Below are 18,892 nucleotides of genomic sequence, written 5' to 3'. Positions count from 1 at the left end.
AGCGATTTGGACAGGATTGGGCCTTTGTATCTTCTTGGGGGTCAGCAGGTGGTATTTTGGTGTCGTGGGACATGCGCTCTGCTGTTAAAGTGAACAGTCCAATAGGCTTTTGTTTTTTCTTTTTGTCTTAGTTGAACTGAAAGGCTAAGGCCAACAATGGGTATTGCTGATGTGTGGTCCTTCTCAACCAACCCATAGGAGATATTTATTGCGATGATCTTTGTTATGTGTTTGGGTTTTATGCTCCTAAGTGGATAGTGGGAGGTAATTTTAATGTTGTGAAGTTTTCCCAAGAGAAGAAAAGGTCACCGCTACAATGCAAAGTTTTTATTCCTTTATTAGGGATTGTGGTTTAAGAGATCTCCCCTTTGATAATGCTAACTTTACATGGTCGGTGGGAGGTGCTAAAGCAACGGCAAGCAGACTTGACAAAATCCTATTTTGCACAAAATGAGAGAATGAGTTCCCTAATCTCTCTCAATTTATTTTATCTAGGCCTACTTCTAACCAAATTCCCCATCATGTTGGAACTAAGGAAGGTTTTGTGGGGTCCTACTCCTTTCAAGTATGAAAATATATGGTTGGATCATGATTCCTTCCATCCCTTAGTTAGGAACTCTTGGAATGAGGATGTGGAGAGGGGATGGGAAGGTTCTAGATTCATGAAAATATTGAAGAGATTAAAAGAGAAGTTCAAAGAATGGAATAGGGAGGTGTTCAGAGATTTAAGGTTTAGAAAGGCTAGTCTTTTAGGAGAGTTGGCTGAGTTAGATAGGAAGGAAGAAGATAGTTTTCTCTCGGGGAAGGTAGAGATGAAAAGAGTACCTTTGAAGAATGAATTAGAGGAGGGATTTTCAAGGAAATAAGAAGCTAGATGCAAAAGATGAATTTTAAATGGATAAGAGGTGGTGATCGTAATTCTAGTTTTTTTCATAGAATAGTTGTTGGGGAAACGAGAAAGAATTTGGTTAGGGATTTGGACTTAGGCAAGGAGGATATTACCTCCGATCAGAGTCAAATACTCAAATTGCTTCTAAAATCATGAGTTTTATTCTAGCTTGTATTCTGAGGAGGATGATAGCATATCAATTGTTGAAGGTTTAGATTGGAACCCTTTGTCTGTTGATGAAGTAGCCTGGTTTGAGAAAGACCTTTTGAGGAAGAGGAAGTGAGGGCCACGATTTTTGGGATGGAGATGGATGAAGCTCCAAGGCCTAACGATTTTAATATGGCTTCCTTCCAAGATTGTTGGGAGGTGGTTAAGGTCAACTTGCTTAAGGTTTTAAATGAATTTTATGGAAATAGGATTTTAAGAAAGAGTATTAACTCCACTTTCATAACTTCAGTGCCAACGAAGAATAAATTCATCAAGACGTCAGACGATAGACTTATTACTCCAATTTCCAATGTAGATAAAATCGTCACTAAAGTTTTAGCTAAAAGGCTGAGTGCAGTGCTTGATAGGACTATCTCTACGGCTCAAAGTGTGTTTGTGGGGGTAGGCAAATGTGGATGCCATTTTGGTTGCCAATAGATTGTTGAGGATATTCGGAGAAGGCACTCATTTTTAAGTTGGATTTTGAGAAAGCTTATAATAGAATGAATTGGAATTTCGTGGACAAGACATTTATGAGAAAGGGGTTTGGTAAGAGATGGCGACGTCGGATTAGAGGCTGCTTGCATAATGTGAGCCACCTAATTTTAGTGAATAGCGAGTCTAAATCTTGGTTTGACGCTATGAAGGGGATTAGGCAAGGCGACCCTCTTTCCCCAATTTTGTTAGTTTTAGTGGCTGACATTTTAAGAAGGATGGTGGATAGACAATAGACAGAGATTTAGTGAAAGGGTTGGAGGTGAGGAGAGAGGGGGCCAAGGTCTCACGCCTTCATTTAGCTAATGAAACTATCTTCTTTTTAGAGGATCATAAACCCTCTTTTTTGAATAGTTTGGGTCTCCACGTTTTCAAGGAGGTTTCTTGGCTTAGGATTAATATGGGGAAGAGCAGTATTGAGGCTATCAATATGCCTAACGAGAGTGTTAGGGAGTGGTCTGCAAAGGTGGATTGGCCGTTGTCCTATCTAGGGGTTCCTTTTAGGGGTAACAATAGACCTGTAGGTTTTTGGGATTGTATTGTGGAAAGGGTTTCTAAGAGACTAGATGTTTTCTCTCAGTGGTAGAATTACACTCATCCAGGCTTGTCCTTCTAGTATTCTCTTATACTCTCTTTCAATTTTTAAGATTTCTGTGGGGGTTGCTACTAGCTAGAAAGATTGAGAAGATAATGATGGACTTCTTGTGGTTAGGAGTAGAGAGTTTTAGGGATCTTTTGGGAAGTGATGGGTAGATATAAATGGGAGGGTGGTTTGGGTATTGGAGACTTGTTGTCTAAAAACATAGCTCTTCCAGCCAAATGGCTTTGGTGGTTTCCACTAGGGAATTCTTCCCTGTGGCATATAGCTGTAAAAAGTATGGATTCAACGAGAATGAGTGGGATACTAATTTGAGATTTCAATGCACTTCGGAGAGTCCATGGAAAGCTATCTCTCAAAGTTATTCCCTCTTCATTTCCCATATAAACTCCTAGTGGGAAGGGGTAGTAATATTTTTTTTTGGAAAGATCCTTGGTTAGGGAATTTAGATTTATCCATCTATTTTCCATGCCTTTTTCGTTTGAGCTCAAGGCAGGACGGTTCCATTTCTTCTCTTGTTGTTGATCCAGGTGGTCCTCTGCCTTCTTGGGATTTGCATTTTTGTAGATTGTTGAACGACGGGGAGATGGTAGAGCTATCCTCTTTGTTAGTCTTGTTGAATAACTATAATTTTTCTTTGGAGATGGATGCTCTTGGTATTTGGATACTTCAAGGGTTTTTTTCTTGCAATTTTTTTGTGATTTTTGGACTAGGTCTAACTCATTTTTTCCTCTCTATAGATCCATTTAGAAGGGCAAAGTTCCTTTTAAAATCAAGGCTTTTAACGGGTAGGTTGCACTTGATAGAATTAATACCAATACTTGTTGCAGGTCAAGAGACCTTTGAAAGATCTACCTCCAGACGTTTGTGTTTTTGTTTTAATTGTTCAAACTCTACATCACATTTGTTAATACATTGAGATTATGCTTGGATGGTTTGGATTAAGCTATTTGGAATTTTAGGTGAATGTTGGGTGAGTTCAGAGACAGTGGAGGACTTTTTGGCAGTTTCTTTTGGTAGTTTTGGCAGTAAAAAAGAAAACGCAGTGCTTTGGAAATGTGCTTTCTTTGCAGTAGTTTGGGGGTTTTGGATGGAGCATAATACACATATTTTCTAGGGAAGAAGTCGTCACATTTGTTGATTTGCGAAAAAATACAGTATTTGGCTTCTCTTGTGGAGCAGGGGAAGTTTAAGGGGGTGAACTTTTTTTATATTCAGTCCGGTTGGCATTTGTGTTTGATTGTTAGTTCGTGCTGGTTTTATTTGTCTACCTTTTCAGTTTTTCGTTTTTTTTTCTTTGTTTTTATCCGGATTTTCCAGACTCTGTTAAGGAGATGTCTTATTCTCCTAGTTGCATATTTTTAATCTTTTAATGAAATTCTTTTTTTACTATCCAAAAAAAAAATTGAATGAAAATACTTTAATTATACATACACATACACAAACGCATACATGTATTTATTTGTTTATTTATTTAGATTTGGGGCCTGTTAAGCATAGCAATATTTGAGGCAGAGCAAACTTGGGATAAGAAACCCACTTTTCACCCCAAATCCGCCTCGCATCACAAAAAAAAATCCCAATGATTGCCCCTAATACATTTAGGAAATACAAAATCCACATAGGACAGACTGGGGCGTATATCCACCAACCTGAATCCATTTACCTAAGAAAATAGCTTCATGGTACCTCTTCTCTAAAGGTGGTATTTTGTGCAATTGAGCAACACAATGTTTGTCAGTACGTGATGGGACAGGGAAAGGATATCCTAAAGATAATGAGTTCACCAAAGGGGTTCCTATGGAGGATGGTTGTCAAGAGGTAATTATAGAGGATAGTGAGGTAAAAAATCCCCAAGTTTCCAAAAAACAAGCAAAATCAAAAGTTTACACTCGTTGGAGGCAAAAGAGTAAGAAAAAAAAAAAAGGATGAGTCAATTGAGAAGCTTCTCAAGGCACAAGGGGAGTTAAGTTCCTCAAAAAACATAGTGATGGTAATTTTTACATTGAGGATTCAAATGGGTCGGAAATATATTTTAAAAAAAAGGCTAGTGAGGAAATTCACTGAAAAAGAAGGAGGGTGATGTGATCTGGTTTGTGATTTTGATTGCGACGAAAGACTACTCATAGATGAGGTTCGTGAACAACTCGGTTATGGATCGAACAATGCTAATTTGATGGGTGCTCCTTCCTGCAATCTTCATCTCATTAAAAGATTAGAGGAAGCGCTTGGTTTGAGGAATGTTGAAATGGAAGAGCTAGAGGATACAATTGGTAAGAATGAGACCCAGCACAGATTTCATGTAATTTCAACATATGCTGATAAAAAAAGGAATGCAGTTAGCTAATTCAGAAGGAAAGGAAATCCACTTGGATAATGGGAATCGGCTAGTTTGTAGTGTTCCATCAAATACAAAGGACTAAAGAGAGGTTTTCTTAGGTAGTGTTTTGTTTAGGCTTAGGTAGTGTTTTGGGTGGTGGACAATAGTGGTTTGGACTGTTGACAGCTGTGGTTTGGATTGTCTTTAATCTTTATTTTTATTCTCTTTGAGGATTCTTGTCCTCTCTCGTTTGTATGTTCTTTCTCTCTTAATATATCTTCTTTTGTTATCTAAATAAAATGTTGTAGCTCTAAATATCACATCTTCCAAATTCAAACTTTGCTCCCGCGTGATAATAGGCAATTAGGCATTGATATAGGATCCTTTCTTCCAATAACAAATCCAATGCAGCATAACTTAGGAAAACCTAGACAGAGCATAGTAGTTAGAGGCGTGAGGCGAGCCGAGGCGCAAAGGGTCTTTGAAGCCGAGGCGCGAGGCGAAGGCGCGTGCCTCTTGAAGGTGAGGGGCACAATTATTAAAATGGTGTAAAATGTCTATTTGGGATAATTGATATATGAACATATGAATATCTAGTAATATTAGAATTTAAAATGCCAAAACATTCAATTACAAAATTGAAAATTTAATAAAATTGCCCATACGAAGCCCAAAAGCATCAACAATTCAACATAGTTCAACATCAAAAGAAAAGAGTGCAAATCAAAAAATAGAAGCTAAATTTCAATAAAAAGAATAAATATTATGTATTAGTTATAATTTATAAACTCACATTAATTAAACTAAATATTACAAATTAAAAAATAGTAGCTAAATTTCAGTAAAAATAAATAAATATTATGTATTAGTTATAATTTATAAACTTGCATTAATTAAACTAAATATTTAATTAGTAATTACATATAAAGAAGAAGAAGAAAAAGAGTAGCCAAATTTCAATAAAAAGAATAAATATTACGTATTAGTTATAATTTATAAACTTACATTAATTAAACTAAATATTACAAATTAAAAAACAGTAGCTAAATTTGAGTAAAACAAATAAATATTATGTATTAGTTTAATTTATAAGCTTAGATTAATTACAGAAAATATTTAATTAATAAGCTTACATATAAAGAAGAAGAAAAAGAGAAGCAGCAGGCAGCAGTCAGCAGCATGCAGCATGCACAAGCAGGCAGCAGGAAGAAGAAGAACTCGCGAGGGCTCCTGCTGGTTCGAAACGAAGTCGCGAAGGGTCGTGCTTCTTCAAAATGTTGAAGACAAACTCACAATCCTGGTTCGAAGCTCGAAGACGAAGTCGCGAAGGCTTCCGGCTGGTTCTAAGGCTCGCAAACGAGCTCACGTTGCTGGTTTGAAGGATCGCGAAGGCTCCTGTTGGTTCAAATGTGTAAGACGAACTCACGAAGGGCTTCAAAGGGCCGAGAGGGGCTAGGGCTATGTTCGTTCAAGTCGAATGAGGGCTACGGGTCTGGCTGTGGCTATTTCTCTCCTTTAAATGACTTAAATTCACAAGGCGCGACTCACTGCGCCTGTCGCCCCAGTGCACCTCATCTCGCCTAGCGTCACCTCTTGCAGGTCGCCTCGCCTCACCTGGTTTGAGGCGCAAGCCTCTTCACTTCACTGCGCCTTGCGCCTAGGCGCACTTTTAACTACTATGAGACAGAGGCATGCTGGAATTGCATGTTTGTGGGTTAAAGACAAGAAGTAGAGAAAGGGATTAGGGTTTGAAGGGCTTTGAAGGAAATAAGTGTCGGATTACCACTTTACATAGATGCTTAAGCTGTTAAGCTGGGCGTCAATAAAGTATATTAAGCCTTAAACACTCTGCCACACATGTAGCCCAATTGCACGAGAAGAGATTAACAAACAATGTATAGCACCCATATTGATAACACAATAATTTTTTAACAAACTTACACTAAACACAAGCAACAAGACAAGAACCTCGAATCTACTCACAACCATGGATCTGATACCATGTTAAGCAACCACCTTATCTAAAAGCTTAAGATGTTATGTTGTGGACCAACAATGTATATCAAGCCTCAACAACAGGAAAGGAGCTTTTAAACTTTGTAGAGGGAGGAAGACTTGGTTATGAGATGCGTTAGTGTACAGTGTACAGTGCACAGTAAGTGGTAACCTAGGAGCATCATAGAGAGAGAAAGAGAGCACTTTTCTTATAAGGGCCAAGCAAATCCACATAAATCCGAACTCAAGTTCTCATTCATTCAGCTATAACAATCACATATTAATAAGAAAACTAGATTTGGTAACCAAGAATAAAGGAAGCCCAAAATTCAGTGAATGGTGACCAAGGAAATTTGGTGGCTTAGGAAACTCAGTGGGCAAGTATTTGGTTGGGCTTGATAAAACTTTCAACACACCCAACAAGAATGACCCAATAATCACTCCACTACAAATCAAACCCTCTGAAAATTTTCAAAAGACTACATATTGTAATCAAACCTCTGAAATTTTTCAAAATATCCTTAAAAATTGAAAACAAAGCAGTTGCAAATCATGAATCTGCCCCTAAAAAGAAAAAAAAAAATTTAATAGCCATTGCACCAAGGGCTCCTATTCACTATGCATCACATTATTGGAAGTTGGAATTAGTCTGTTTTCCTTTTTCAGGATATGAAAGAATTTCAACATGATAATATTACATTTTCTGGGGATAGCATATGATAGTGAAGGTGGTTGGCTCTAATGATAAAACCCAAGGTTAATATAGCCCTAGCTTCATCAACTAAAGTTGTTGGTGCCTCCACAATGTTTTTAGCAGTGCATAAACATAACTTTTTCATAAATTCCAACATTTTCACAATGTTAAATATCTTTTTGGCTCAAAATATGCATTGCTTTGGGTGGGTAATAGGGCAATTTTCTCTTCTAAACATGATTGCACAAGATATAATAGTACTTTTAAACAAGCAAATGATAATGAATACTCATTAATGTAGCATGTAGGTTTGATACATGCAACATTCCTAACCAGCCTTTAGAAAATCTACTAGCACATAACCACTTCACAACCTCTTCAGCAATGAAGAGATTAAAAATGCAGCTGAACTAGATAACACCAAATGGAAAGAGTAATAGACCAATAAGAAAGGCGAAAACACACACTGCATTACAAAGAAAATGCACCTTGCATGAGTTACAGTATAAAAAGGATGCAGAACCACAGATCAGGACACAAATGACTTAGCAAAAAGGATGCAAAACCACAGATCAGGATACAAATGACTTAGCAACAAAGGTCAAATACAATTATAGAAGTATCAACCATGGATGGGAAGCAATGTTTACTACCAAAGCTTTAGGCATTGATGGTGTCATGGGAATTAATTGTCTAGATTGTTTGAAAGCAAGCTCCTCAAGCCTTTGACTTTCAAAAGAAACCTAATTAGATACAAATCAAACAATGGCACCAAAGAAGAATACGAATAATTTTTGACATACATCGTCACAAATTACGAGGGCAAGTCTTGACTCAATGGTAAGGGTGTTGCACCAACGCTGGAGGTAAGAGGTTCAAATCACGAAAACAGTCCTCCAAGCATGGAAGCAAGACTCTGCACATCTTGCCCTCCCCATACCCTTGGTGGTGTGGGAGTCTTGTGCACTAGGTGCTATGTATATACACACAGGAAATAAAATAAATAAGATAGCAATAAGAACCTCAGGAATCGTGCGAGAACAAGGACGCTGAGCCAGTGTTTCAGCCATATTGAGTCCAGGTGTCATGCTTGAAGTACTAGAAGAAGAATTTGCAGAAACAGTATTTTGAACCTGTGAGATAAACGTGCTATTGTTTCCAATTATCAACGGAACCTCAGCCAACGCCGAGGTCCAGCCATCACCACCAATTGCAGCCAAACTACCCATGGGCAAGCTCTTTATGGCAGTACTCAAGCTTGGAGATGGCACTCTTCCCATTTCTGAAGCTCCTTTTCTATCTTCAGCCACAAGTGATGGAAAGTCCCTCTCAAATGCAGCCTTGTGCATGGTGCTAACAATACTATCCCCATTAATCAAACAATTGCCATTGCTGTGTGGGGCTTTAACAACATTGCTCAAGTCAGCTGTCACTTTTCTTGGCCACATTTCACCCTGTTTCCCAGAAATTGACTGTGTGCAACTTAACACATCCTTCTCAGACCTAATTGGCCAAATGTTGCCCACTTTATCAGAATAGTCGCAGTGCCTGAGGTCACCCAATATTGACTTGTCTTTGACACGGTAGTCACGAATGTCCTTCTTCCGGTCCCTGTTGTGGTAACTTCTACCAAAACTACTATAAGATTGTGTGCTCGAAGAGCCATTACTACTAGAACTCCAGCGCAAATATGAAGATGGAGTTCTATCTGAAATTGAATGACCTATATCATGACCACTGCTGATTGAAGAGGATTTACTCCTTGCAGGTTTTGAAACAGCTTGATCATCTATAAAAACAAAGAAAATAATTAGTCTAAAACATGAAAGATTATGTCCATTGTTCCATTGATTGAAAGAAAAAATTTTCGCCCAACAGAAATTGGATCTCAAAAACTGTTACATAGTTTGAAAAAAGAAAAAGAAAAAGAAAAAGAAAAATTAACACTGCTGCCCCAAAGGGAAATTGGATCTCAAAATTTTTATTTTCTGGTATCCACGAAAACAAAAACTCCCACTCACTAAACAAATACAACCATTTATATAACTTCCAAAATAAAATATATATATATATATATATATATCAGTTATGCCATTTAAAAGTTCTTTTTTTTTTTTCTTTTTGCTTTTTTTTTTTTTTTTGTTTTCCTCATCTTGATAACCAAACAGAAAGTATCAAAGGGTCCTACACGCCAAGTAAATCAAATTACCTGACTGCGATGAAGAAGATGCAATTTGGTGGCTTGCACTGCCACCCACACCAGATACATTTCCGCCGCTTTTCAACCATTCTGGAACCAATACAGGCTCACTTCTTTCCATAACTAGTGCCGAACATGATCACATATAATTTTAAAATAAAATTCAAAAAAAAAAAAAACTTTTTCTTTCCCTCCCACTATACCTCAGTTCCACAGATTTCTAAAGAAACAACTATGTTTTCTTCATATATGAATATGCTATCACCATAATTTCACTTTCCCTCAACAACAACACTCATTTGCAAGCGCTCCAAGTCAACAACACCGTCAAACAAAATTGCCAGACCCTAGTTACTCCTGAAATCAAAATCCACTTTGTTGGCGATAACTTTGGTTTGTTCTCTCCGTACAATATATACCAAAAGCAGCCAAAAATTCAAGTAAAAACAACTTAATGAATCAAAGGAGACAATCTTATCTGCTCTTCCTAAACCCAAAAAACCAATGTTGAGAAGAGCGTTTGTCGAGAAGACACTCAATTACGGAGGGATTATATTAAGAAGGGCTTCAATAGCCCTCTAAATTCAAGAAGAAGACGCTAATAGACCCTCATCAGCGCAATTACTCGTACCAATGCTCACAAAAGCAAACCTATTTTTTGAAAAAAGATGAACACAACAGACCCTTTCTCGGAAACGAACTCAGGACCATTATAGAGAACAGCGAAACTATCTAACCCTGGAATTGGAAACCATCAATAGACCCTCATCAGCGCAATTACTCGTACCAATGCTCACAAAAGCAAACCTATTTTTTGAAAAAAAGTTTAACACAACAGGCCCTTTTCTTGGAAACGAACTCAGGACCATTATAGAGAACAGCGAAACTATCTAACCCTGGAATTGGAAACCATCAAAAGAAGGAGAAAAGGAGAAGTCCACAAAGCGACCAAAAAAATGGAGTTCAAGAGTAGAGGAAATGAGAGAAGAGTATGTTATGGCATACACAAACTCGTACATAGAAAGAAAGCTCTGACTGCCCCAAACGCCGCGGGATTACTGAACGAAGCGCCCAGAAACGAAACCTCAATCATGCTAAACCGCCAAGACTCAGTGAATCGAAAAATACTGTGGAGAGAAAGAAGACCGAGAGAAAGGGTTTATCTCGCTGCTGTATAGGGGAGAGAGAGAGAGAGAACAGCGGGAAGCGGTGGCGACGGCGGAGAAGAAGAGTTTGACGAGGAGAAGGATTGGTGCCGGGGAAAACTTGGGTTTTCTGCTGAAACCTTGCTGCGCTGGGTTTTAAAAAATGCTTGCTGACCATAAGAAAACGTACACATGGAATGGAAACCAGGGAATGTGTAGGACCCTGCTACCAGACCCTTTGGGGTGTCCGGCTATTTTCTCTATCTTGTTTGGTGCCCTAGGTATTTATGTATTTGGACTATATTTTTTTTATTTATATATTTATTTATTTTTATTTATAGCATGCCAAATTCTTTCATTAATCAAAATGGTCCACCCCACCTGCCTAAATTCTTGGCATTGATGATATCTAGTAAATAAATCAATCTACATATAAAATAATGAAAGAAATTTATGATGACTCATTGCCCAATTATACAAATTTAAAATTTCACAAATCTATTCAATTTGAATACATCATGGACCCATGAGCCAAACTTGTTTAAGATATTATGTTCGGCTACAAACGATTGCTTTGTGTGCATGAGATGTGTAATCATTATGTAAAAAGTAGTATCTGTTTCATTCATTAAGTGTGCTTGTCTTAGTGTGATAATGGAGTATGACTCCTTAATTAGTTTTATGTTTCTAGTATCAAAGATAGAACAACATATAAAGCTCTCTATAAAAGCATGGGTGTTCATCAATTACTATAAAACTCACCAACATTTGTAAACGTATTTAGCCTACTTACTTCTCTCGTTGAACACGCATTGCTTACGAAGGTTTTGTTAATGAATTGCGTCGCTTTATTACCACGTGATTCTTATTTTCTTACATGATTCCTTGTACTTACTTTGCATTTGATGGTCATGAAATATACTTTCAATTGATTAGTTAAGTAAAAATGTTTTATATAACGGCCCTAAAAATAATTTGCATGAAAGTATACAAAAAATAAAAATAAAATATTAATTAATTAAGTTATTATTATTAATTTATATAATATAATAATAATATAATATAATACACACATATATATATATATAACTTTACCTGAAGGATCCTGATTCTTCAAGAAACCTTTAGGAAGTTCAATTAACCCCCCCCCCTCTAAAACCCTCTCTCTCTCCCTCTCTCTCTCTCTCTCTCTCTCTCTCTCTCTCTCTCTCTCTCAATTTCTCCACCATTTCTTAGCAAAATTGAAGAATGGACATCATTTTCAAGTCCCAACTCCACTCTTCTACAATTTAATCGCAGAGATTTCGTCGTTTGGATGTCGTAGGCACCACTCCAAGGTTAAGGTAAGGATAATAGATTATATGAGTTTATTTTAAAATTGAACCGATTAAACTTGAGTATTTGAATACTAAAATATTATATTGGATTTTCTGAATGAATCAGGCGGATGAAATTTATGATTTTTGGTTTGTTATACACGTATTTGGGAAAAATTAAAGTGAGTAGGGTGATCATCTCCTTTTCCCTGTAATATATATATTGTGTTGAATGAGAATGGTGGAGGTGGTCATACCTCCATTTTCAACAACATATACAGATTAATTAGGATATACTTTCTCCGGTCAGTTTTATTAGATTATGATATTAACACTCAAATTGTGTGACATGAGAATAATTTATTATATTGCATATTTAAACTTTTTGGAATTTTTTATGGTATTATATGGCAAAAGTTGTGGTATTATACTAATTTTTGGAATTTTTGGGAAAAATGCGGATATTATGAATTTGACGCTTCAATACCGATCACATGGATGGTTGGAAAATTTTGGAAAAACTATTGTGAATTGTGTGTTGAGAAATTGATTGTTGAGCATGATGGGGAGAGATTACTGCAAAATATGTGTTGAGAATTGAGATCATTGTTAACTTTACTGTAATCCCAAGAGGGGGTTGAATTGGTATTTTAAAATTTTCTCCCCTAGGTCTTACATCCAACAGCAGTATTACTCAACCCTAGGGTCAATCTAGTGCAAATATAAAATAAACTGATATATTTAGCTAAAATTAAATTGCACAATTAAACTATTTATGCATGCACAGTAAAGCAAGTAAAGAGAAATAACACCAGATATGTTATCAAGGTTCGAAAAATGTGTCTATGTCCCCACCTTGACTCACAGGCACAAGAATTTCACTAAGGCTCATTTCACGGGTGGAGCGGCACCGAAATACAACCAAGTCAAATTAACATAGGACTGACTTCAACATTTACAACTAATTCTTCTAGGCTTCAAAGATTTCCACCAGGAGTAATAATTATCTCAAAAAAAATATTTTCTCAATATTCAAGCACAAGAGATATTCGAAAAATAAGCTTGTGAAAAGATTTTTGCACACTCAAAAAAACAAGCTAAGGTGCCTTGCAATTCGAATGCCAAGACCCACAAGCTTTAAAGTTTCCCTCACAATGGATTTATTGAGTTAAACCAAAGGAAAACTTTAGTTATAACTCTCAATAAAAAATAACCAAGCAATCATTCAGTGAAAGTTTTTAGCAACTAGGAATAATATAGAATCACTCAACAATACTCTCACAAGGCTTAATTTTGCAAAAGGATGAATTTGAATGTGGTGATAATTTTCAAGACTCATATAGAGAAGACCTCAATGTGCAAACCACTAGACAAGGACCAAATGAGGATGCAAAGAAGTTATATGAGTACAGTAAGTTATCAGCAATTGTGATATTATACCATGTCAAATGCCTTAGTGGAATAAGCAATAAGACATTTACAATGTTGTTTTAGATTATAAAAGACATACTTCCTTCATATGCTAAGTTACCAAATTGTTATGAGGCAAAGGAGTATGTGAAGGACTTAGGGCTTAGACATGAGAAGATTGATATTTGTCTGAATGGTTGTACATTATTTCGGAAAGAAAATGCATAAATTGAAGCATGTCTAAAATGTGGTAGTTTGAGGTGGCAAATAAGTGATGATGGTTTAGATGAAAATATGGAAGATGAGTCAATTAGAAAGAAAAAGGAAGCAAAGGTGTATAAGCCACCAGCTTGCATCACAATGTCCCCAATAGAGAAGGATGCCTTAAAGTCTTGAAAAATGTAAAATCTCCTTATGGTTATTCGTCAAATCTATCGCGATGTGTGCAACTCAAGGAAAGAAAAATAATAGGCTTGAAGAGTCATGATTGTCACATTCTAATGCAACAACTTCTTGTAGTAGGATTTCATAGTTCTTTGTTAAGGAATGTTGTTGCTCCTTTAATTGACCTTTATTGTATCTTTAGGAAACTATGCTCCAAAGTTCATCTTGAGCAACTAGAATATTGAATTGTGGTGATATTATGCCAATTGGAGAGGATCTTCCACCCTCCTTTTTTACCATCATGGTGCATTTGGCCACTCATTTGGCATCTGAAGATAAGATTGGTGGAATTGAAAATCTTTTTGTGAATGAACGGTACAAAAAAGTGTTATTAGATACAATTAATTTTTAATTGTACAAGTTGAATGGAATAAAAAAATAGTGCTCGTCATTTTAATTTATAGGTTTGCAACAAAAGTCAATTTTCAGGTTAAAAGATCTATGCCAGCAATTTTAATAATTTATGCCACTGGTTTAATGATCTATATCATTGATTTTAATGTCATATACCAACGGTTTTGTAGAAATCTACCAGCGGTTTTGATGACATATACCAGCAGTTTCAATAATATATATCGACGATTTTAATAACATATACTAGCGGTTTTAATACCATCTATAAGCGGTTTTATAGACATATGCCGACCATTTCTTTATATTAAGCAGCAGTATTCTTACTACTGCATCAATGTTAAATATTAGCCATATACCAACGGTTGTGAAACCCTTTTACATGTAATCTTTATAACTATTGCTATATAGGACCTACTACAACGGTTTCAAAAATCGCTGGTAATGCATATACCAGCATTATTTTAGTCTTTACCAGCAGTTAAAATCACTGGTGAAAGCAGAATTTCTTGTAGTGTATATGCATGATGTTAATGCATTTGTACGTCAAGGTGTAAGAGCATGCATGCATAGTTATGTGTAAATGCATGTATATTTTGATGTGTGTGGAATTGTGCATATGGCAATGTGTTAGATGGCAGTGTGTGCATGCGTGAGTAGGTGACATGTTCGCATGAGTGTAAGTATATATGTGTGTAGGGGTGTGTAAATGGTTGATCTGAGCGTGTGATTGCATTTCCATGCATAAGGGTGATGAAGGGTGCATGTGTGTGTATGTTGTGTTTATATATGTGCATGTTTAAGCAACCATGCATGCATGAGAATATGAGTGATAGAAGAATGATCATGCATGGTTGGATTTGAATATATGGATGTGCGAATGTGTGTCTATATGTGTAGGCATGTGTTGGTAAACATATATATGTTCATGCATTAGTGCGGGTACGTGGGCATGTATGTATTGTGCAAAGATGATATGGAATGCATATGTATGGGCATGGGAATGCATAAGAGAATACATGCATGTTGGAATATGAATGTGCATAGATGTAGTGAGTGAGGGCATGAGTTCAAATATGTGTACAGATACATGCATGCATTAGTGTGTATAGCATAAGCATGAATGTGGAAATGCATGTGTAAGTTAGCATATAAGTATGCATGTGTTAGTATTATTGTGCATGTATATATATATATACATTAGTGTGTGTGGCTGTGTGTATGTAAAAATGGGAGGAGGATGGATATGTATTATGTGTGTTCAAGAGTGGATGCTAGTGTGAGAATTCGTAGGTGTGGATGGATTTTAGTATGTACATGTTATAAGTGGTTTGTGCACATGTATGTGTGCCTTTGGATTTAAATTTATGCAAGGTTGATGTGTCATTAAGTGTACATATACATGTAGAAGCATATATATGTGTATGTGAACATGGATGTGTTAGTACATATGTGTGAATGCTAAACTGCATTTTATGTGTCTTTCATCGCTTTAATATCTTTGTTGTTATAAAGAAAATCCATATATATATATATATATATATATATGTATGTATGTATTTATATTGTTTGATGTCACTTTAATGAAAAATAAAAATTGGAAAAAAACAAATACCCCCACTTTTTTTAAAAAAAATGACCAAAATGCCCTAAAACATAAAAATTTTCTGAAAATTCTCATAAATATCTCAAAAAATTTGTAGAAACTTTTTGAAAATCATGGGAATATTTTTTTTTTTTAAATGATTAAGTTGATACATCTGAATGATTGTCTAATTATTGTATGATTGAGATTCGCGCGTATATATATGTGTGTGCATCCTTATGATAGAAACAAAGGAAATAAGGTTACACATTGTATTTTATTATATAAATTCTTACCATTACATTTTGTTAATATCATAATATTAAAATATCATTTTTATCTCATATTTTACAACTATTATTATCTATATTATATATGAATCTTGAACCTTTGGTGGGACACATGTTGCACTAATTTTTTCTTTTTTTTTTTTTTTTTTTTGTCACCTCTAGGTTTTTTTTTTTTTTTTTTTTCGTTCTTTTGTTTTTTGTCTCCTCTTTTAGCTCCTCCATTTTCCTTTGACCTCTCTCTCTCCCCGACTACCATGTGAGTGGGGCCCACCCTAGGCAGACACATACTGGTGGAGGCATAGGTGTATTAGAGTCGAGTTGAGTCAACACAATAAATACTCAAACTCAACTTGGTTACAAGGTCATAAAACTCGAGTTCAGCTCGATTAAGTTCGACTCAGTTATAAATTAATATTAAATACATATACAAATAATTTACATATAATATTAAATATATTTATAAAATATATATTGTATGATATATATATATAATAAAAATAATAATTTTACAAAGCTTAATTAGACTCGAAACTCGACTCGAGTACTATTATTGAGCTCGAATTTGACTCGTTAAAATATTTGAGTAACTCAAACTTGAGTATAATCGAGTCGAATTAAGTTAAGGAACAAGTCGAGTCTGAGTAGCTCACGAGTAAGTTTAACTCACTTACATCCCCACGTGGGGGTTTGCTCACTTTTTTTTTCTTTCCTTACTTCTTTTCCTTTCAATTCTTATCTCTCTCTCTCTCTCTCTCTCTCTCCATGTGATTGGCCCCCAAACCCCCTCCCAACATCTTTATATACCTTTATATTTACACAAATTCAAATTATAAAACTAATCCAAATTATTGGTCCTTACTTTCTTTATCCTTTATTTACATTTACATACACTAAAATTAAAAATTAAATTCAAATCATTAAAAAAAATATGGGAATATGTATATCATGTTACATTTACATTCACTTACATTAAAATTATAAAATGAATTCAAAATATTTTAAAAATAAAGAAATAAGTATACCATTCATGCACTCATCGACTTTTAAGAAGATGTGTGTATTTAGATTTTATTTTTTTCTAAATATATAAGTAAAATAAAATAAAATATGTTATGTAGTCGTTCAAGTTCGTTTTACAAATTGAAAGTACATGGGCTATCAATATTTATGTATTAATTTGACTACGATTTGAAAGGCATCTATGAAAAAACTAATTATGCTCTTTGAATTTGTAGTCCATTTCCTAAATTTTTTTTAAAAAAATCCACTATATTGTGTATTTAAATTGGGATTCAAAGTACTTAATAATGATTTAGATTAAAATGGTATTCATCACATTTTTGTTTTACTTTTTTTATAAATTTTTCCTTATTTTTTATTTTTTGAATCCATCTTCTCATGGGTTAGTATCAAATAAATTAGGCCACACACACACACACAGATATATATAATGTGTCAATTGAATGAACAATAAAGATACTTCAATTAAATATCAATATAAAAAGAATTGAAGCTTAGAAATTTATCACCGGGTTCTTCCTTGGATTTGAATTTCTCAGAAAGTGAGCAAAGAACAATGTGATTTGATCAGTAAGAATTTCAACAAAAACTTCAGCAAAGTGTTTGCAATAAGAGTTTTTGAAGACTGTGAATAATATAGCTTGAATGTTGTTTGCAATTTGTTGGTGTGTAAAATCTTTAGGTTTTTCATGTATTTATAGATGAAAAAAAAAAAAAAAACTTATATTTCGTGTTCCCCAAGTTTTCATAAAGTTTGGGGTCCAAGAAAACAAATTTGGAAACTTTTCTTTGCTATTTAAATTTGACCGTTACGAAGTACAGTCGACTGGACTATCAAGATCAGTCGCCTGCTCTTTTAAAAACCTACAAAATTTCAAAGTCAGAATGGGGTTAGTCGCCTGAACTCATGGGGTCAGTCGACTGTGCATATTCTGTGTTCCCAATTTATTTCAGTATAAAAAATATAGTCGCCTGAACGTGCAATAACATATGCTTTTTCAACTTCGTTTCCAAAAACTTTTGTTAACCTTTATACTTGTCTTATTACTTTGAGACTTTTGAAAATATTTTCCGAGGTTTTCAAAATTTGGTCTCTAAGTCAATAATGAAACCTAAGAGCTTCAATACATCAATATCAACATTTAAATGAAGTACTTACATAAGACTCTTTAAGATTTAAATGTTCTAAACATCAAGTCTTCATGCTTGTCTTTTTTTTTTTTTTTGAAGTCCATCTTGTCTTCAAATTTCAATATGCTTTAAGTTTCATCATTTTTTTCTATATTTATGCCCATGATTTAAATATACTCTAGGCTTTCATTTGACTACTTGTCTTTGGAGTATAAACTTTCAACAAAACTTGTGAGCACTTGATCGTGAACTCATATGCTTGATTCCTGAAATATCATCACTTAACTAAAATTTGTTAAGTTTTTTTGATTTATTATCATCAAAATAAGATTCGTGAGCCTTGTCAGGCCAACACTTAACATCTTATGAGTATTAATGAAATATCTTTTAAGGCATCTCATAAGATAACATGGTATAACACATGATTCAACTAAATATTTAACACAATATATATCACAAGAATCATGGCATGAAATATTTAATAAAATAGAAGGAGGCAGAGAAATATTAATACATTTTACTCCTTAATCGTTTAAGCTTGGAGTGACATTCTCCTCTCTCTCGGTCTTTCTATACTTTTTAGATTTTCCTAAAAACGTTAGTACTAGTATAAGTCATAAACTTTGTAAAAGTATTAGTACCTAAGAACAATATAAACATATGCATGACACTCAAATGATATGCATTAGAACTATGTCATGCTCATTCAAGACATTTTCAGGTTTGGGAAACTATGCATTTAAAAAATTTCAATGGGATATAAATTTTCTTTAACAATCACTTTCCAAATAATAAAATATAC

The 18,892-nt window shown here is 34.9% G+C and overlaps 1 protein-coding gene across 1 annotated transcript in view; it reads right to left on the bottom strand.

Annotated features, from left to right (window-relative positions):
• The window catches only part of LOC131164705 (uncharacterized), a 38,232-nt gene extending 27,442 nt beyond the window's left edge, over positions 1 to 10,790 (bottom strand). The window contains exons 1-2 of the mRNA XM_058122114.1: positions 9,408 to 10,790; positions 8,221 to 8,987 (exon numbers count right to left, since the gene is read on the bottom strand). Of these exons, the coding sequence (XP_057978097.1) occupies positions 8,221 to 8,987; positions 9,408 to 9,519 (879 nt within the window). The 5' untranslated portion in view covers positions 9,520 to 10,790. The remainder of the gene's footprint in view (positions 1 to 8,220; positions 8,988 to 9,407) is intronic.
• Between the last annotated feature and the right edge of the window lie 8,102 nt (positions 10,791 to 18,892).

The sequence above is a fragment of the Malania oleifera genome, chromosome 9, assembly GCF_029873635.1.
Source record: "Malania oleifera isolate guangnan ecotype guangnan chromosome 9, ASM2987363v1, whole genome shotgun sequence".
NCBI lineage: Eukaryota > Viridiplantae > Streptophyta > Magnoliopsida > Santalales > Ximeniaceae > Malania > Malania oleifera.
The sequence above is the reverse complement of the archived record's forward strand: the minus strand, read 5'-3'. Positions and strand labels throughout refer to the sequence as shown.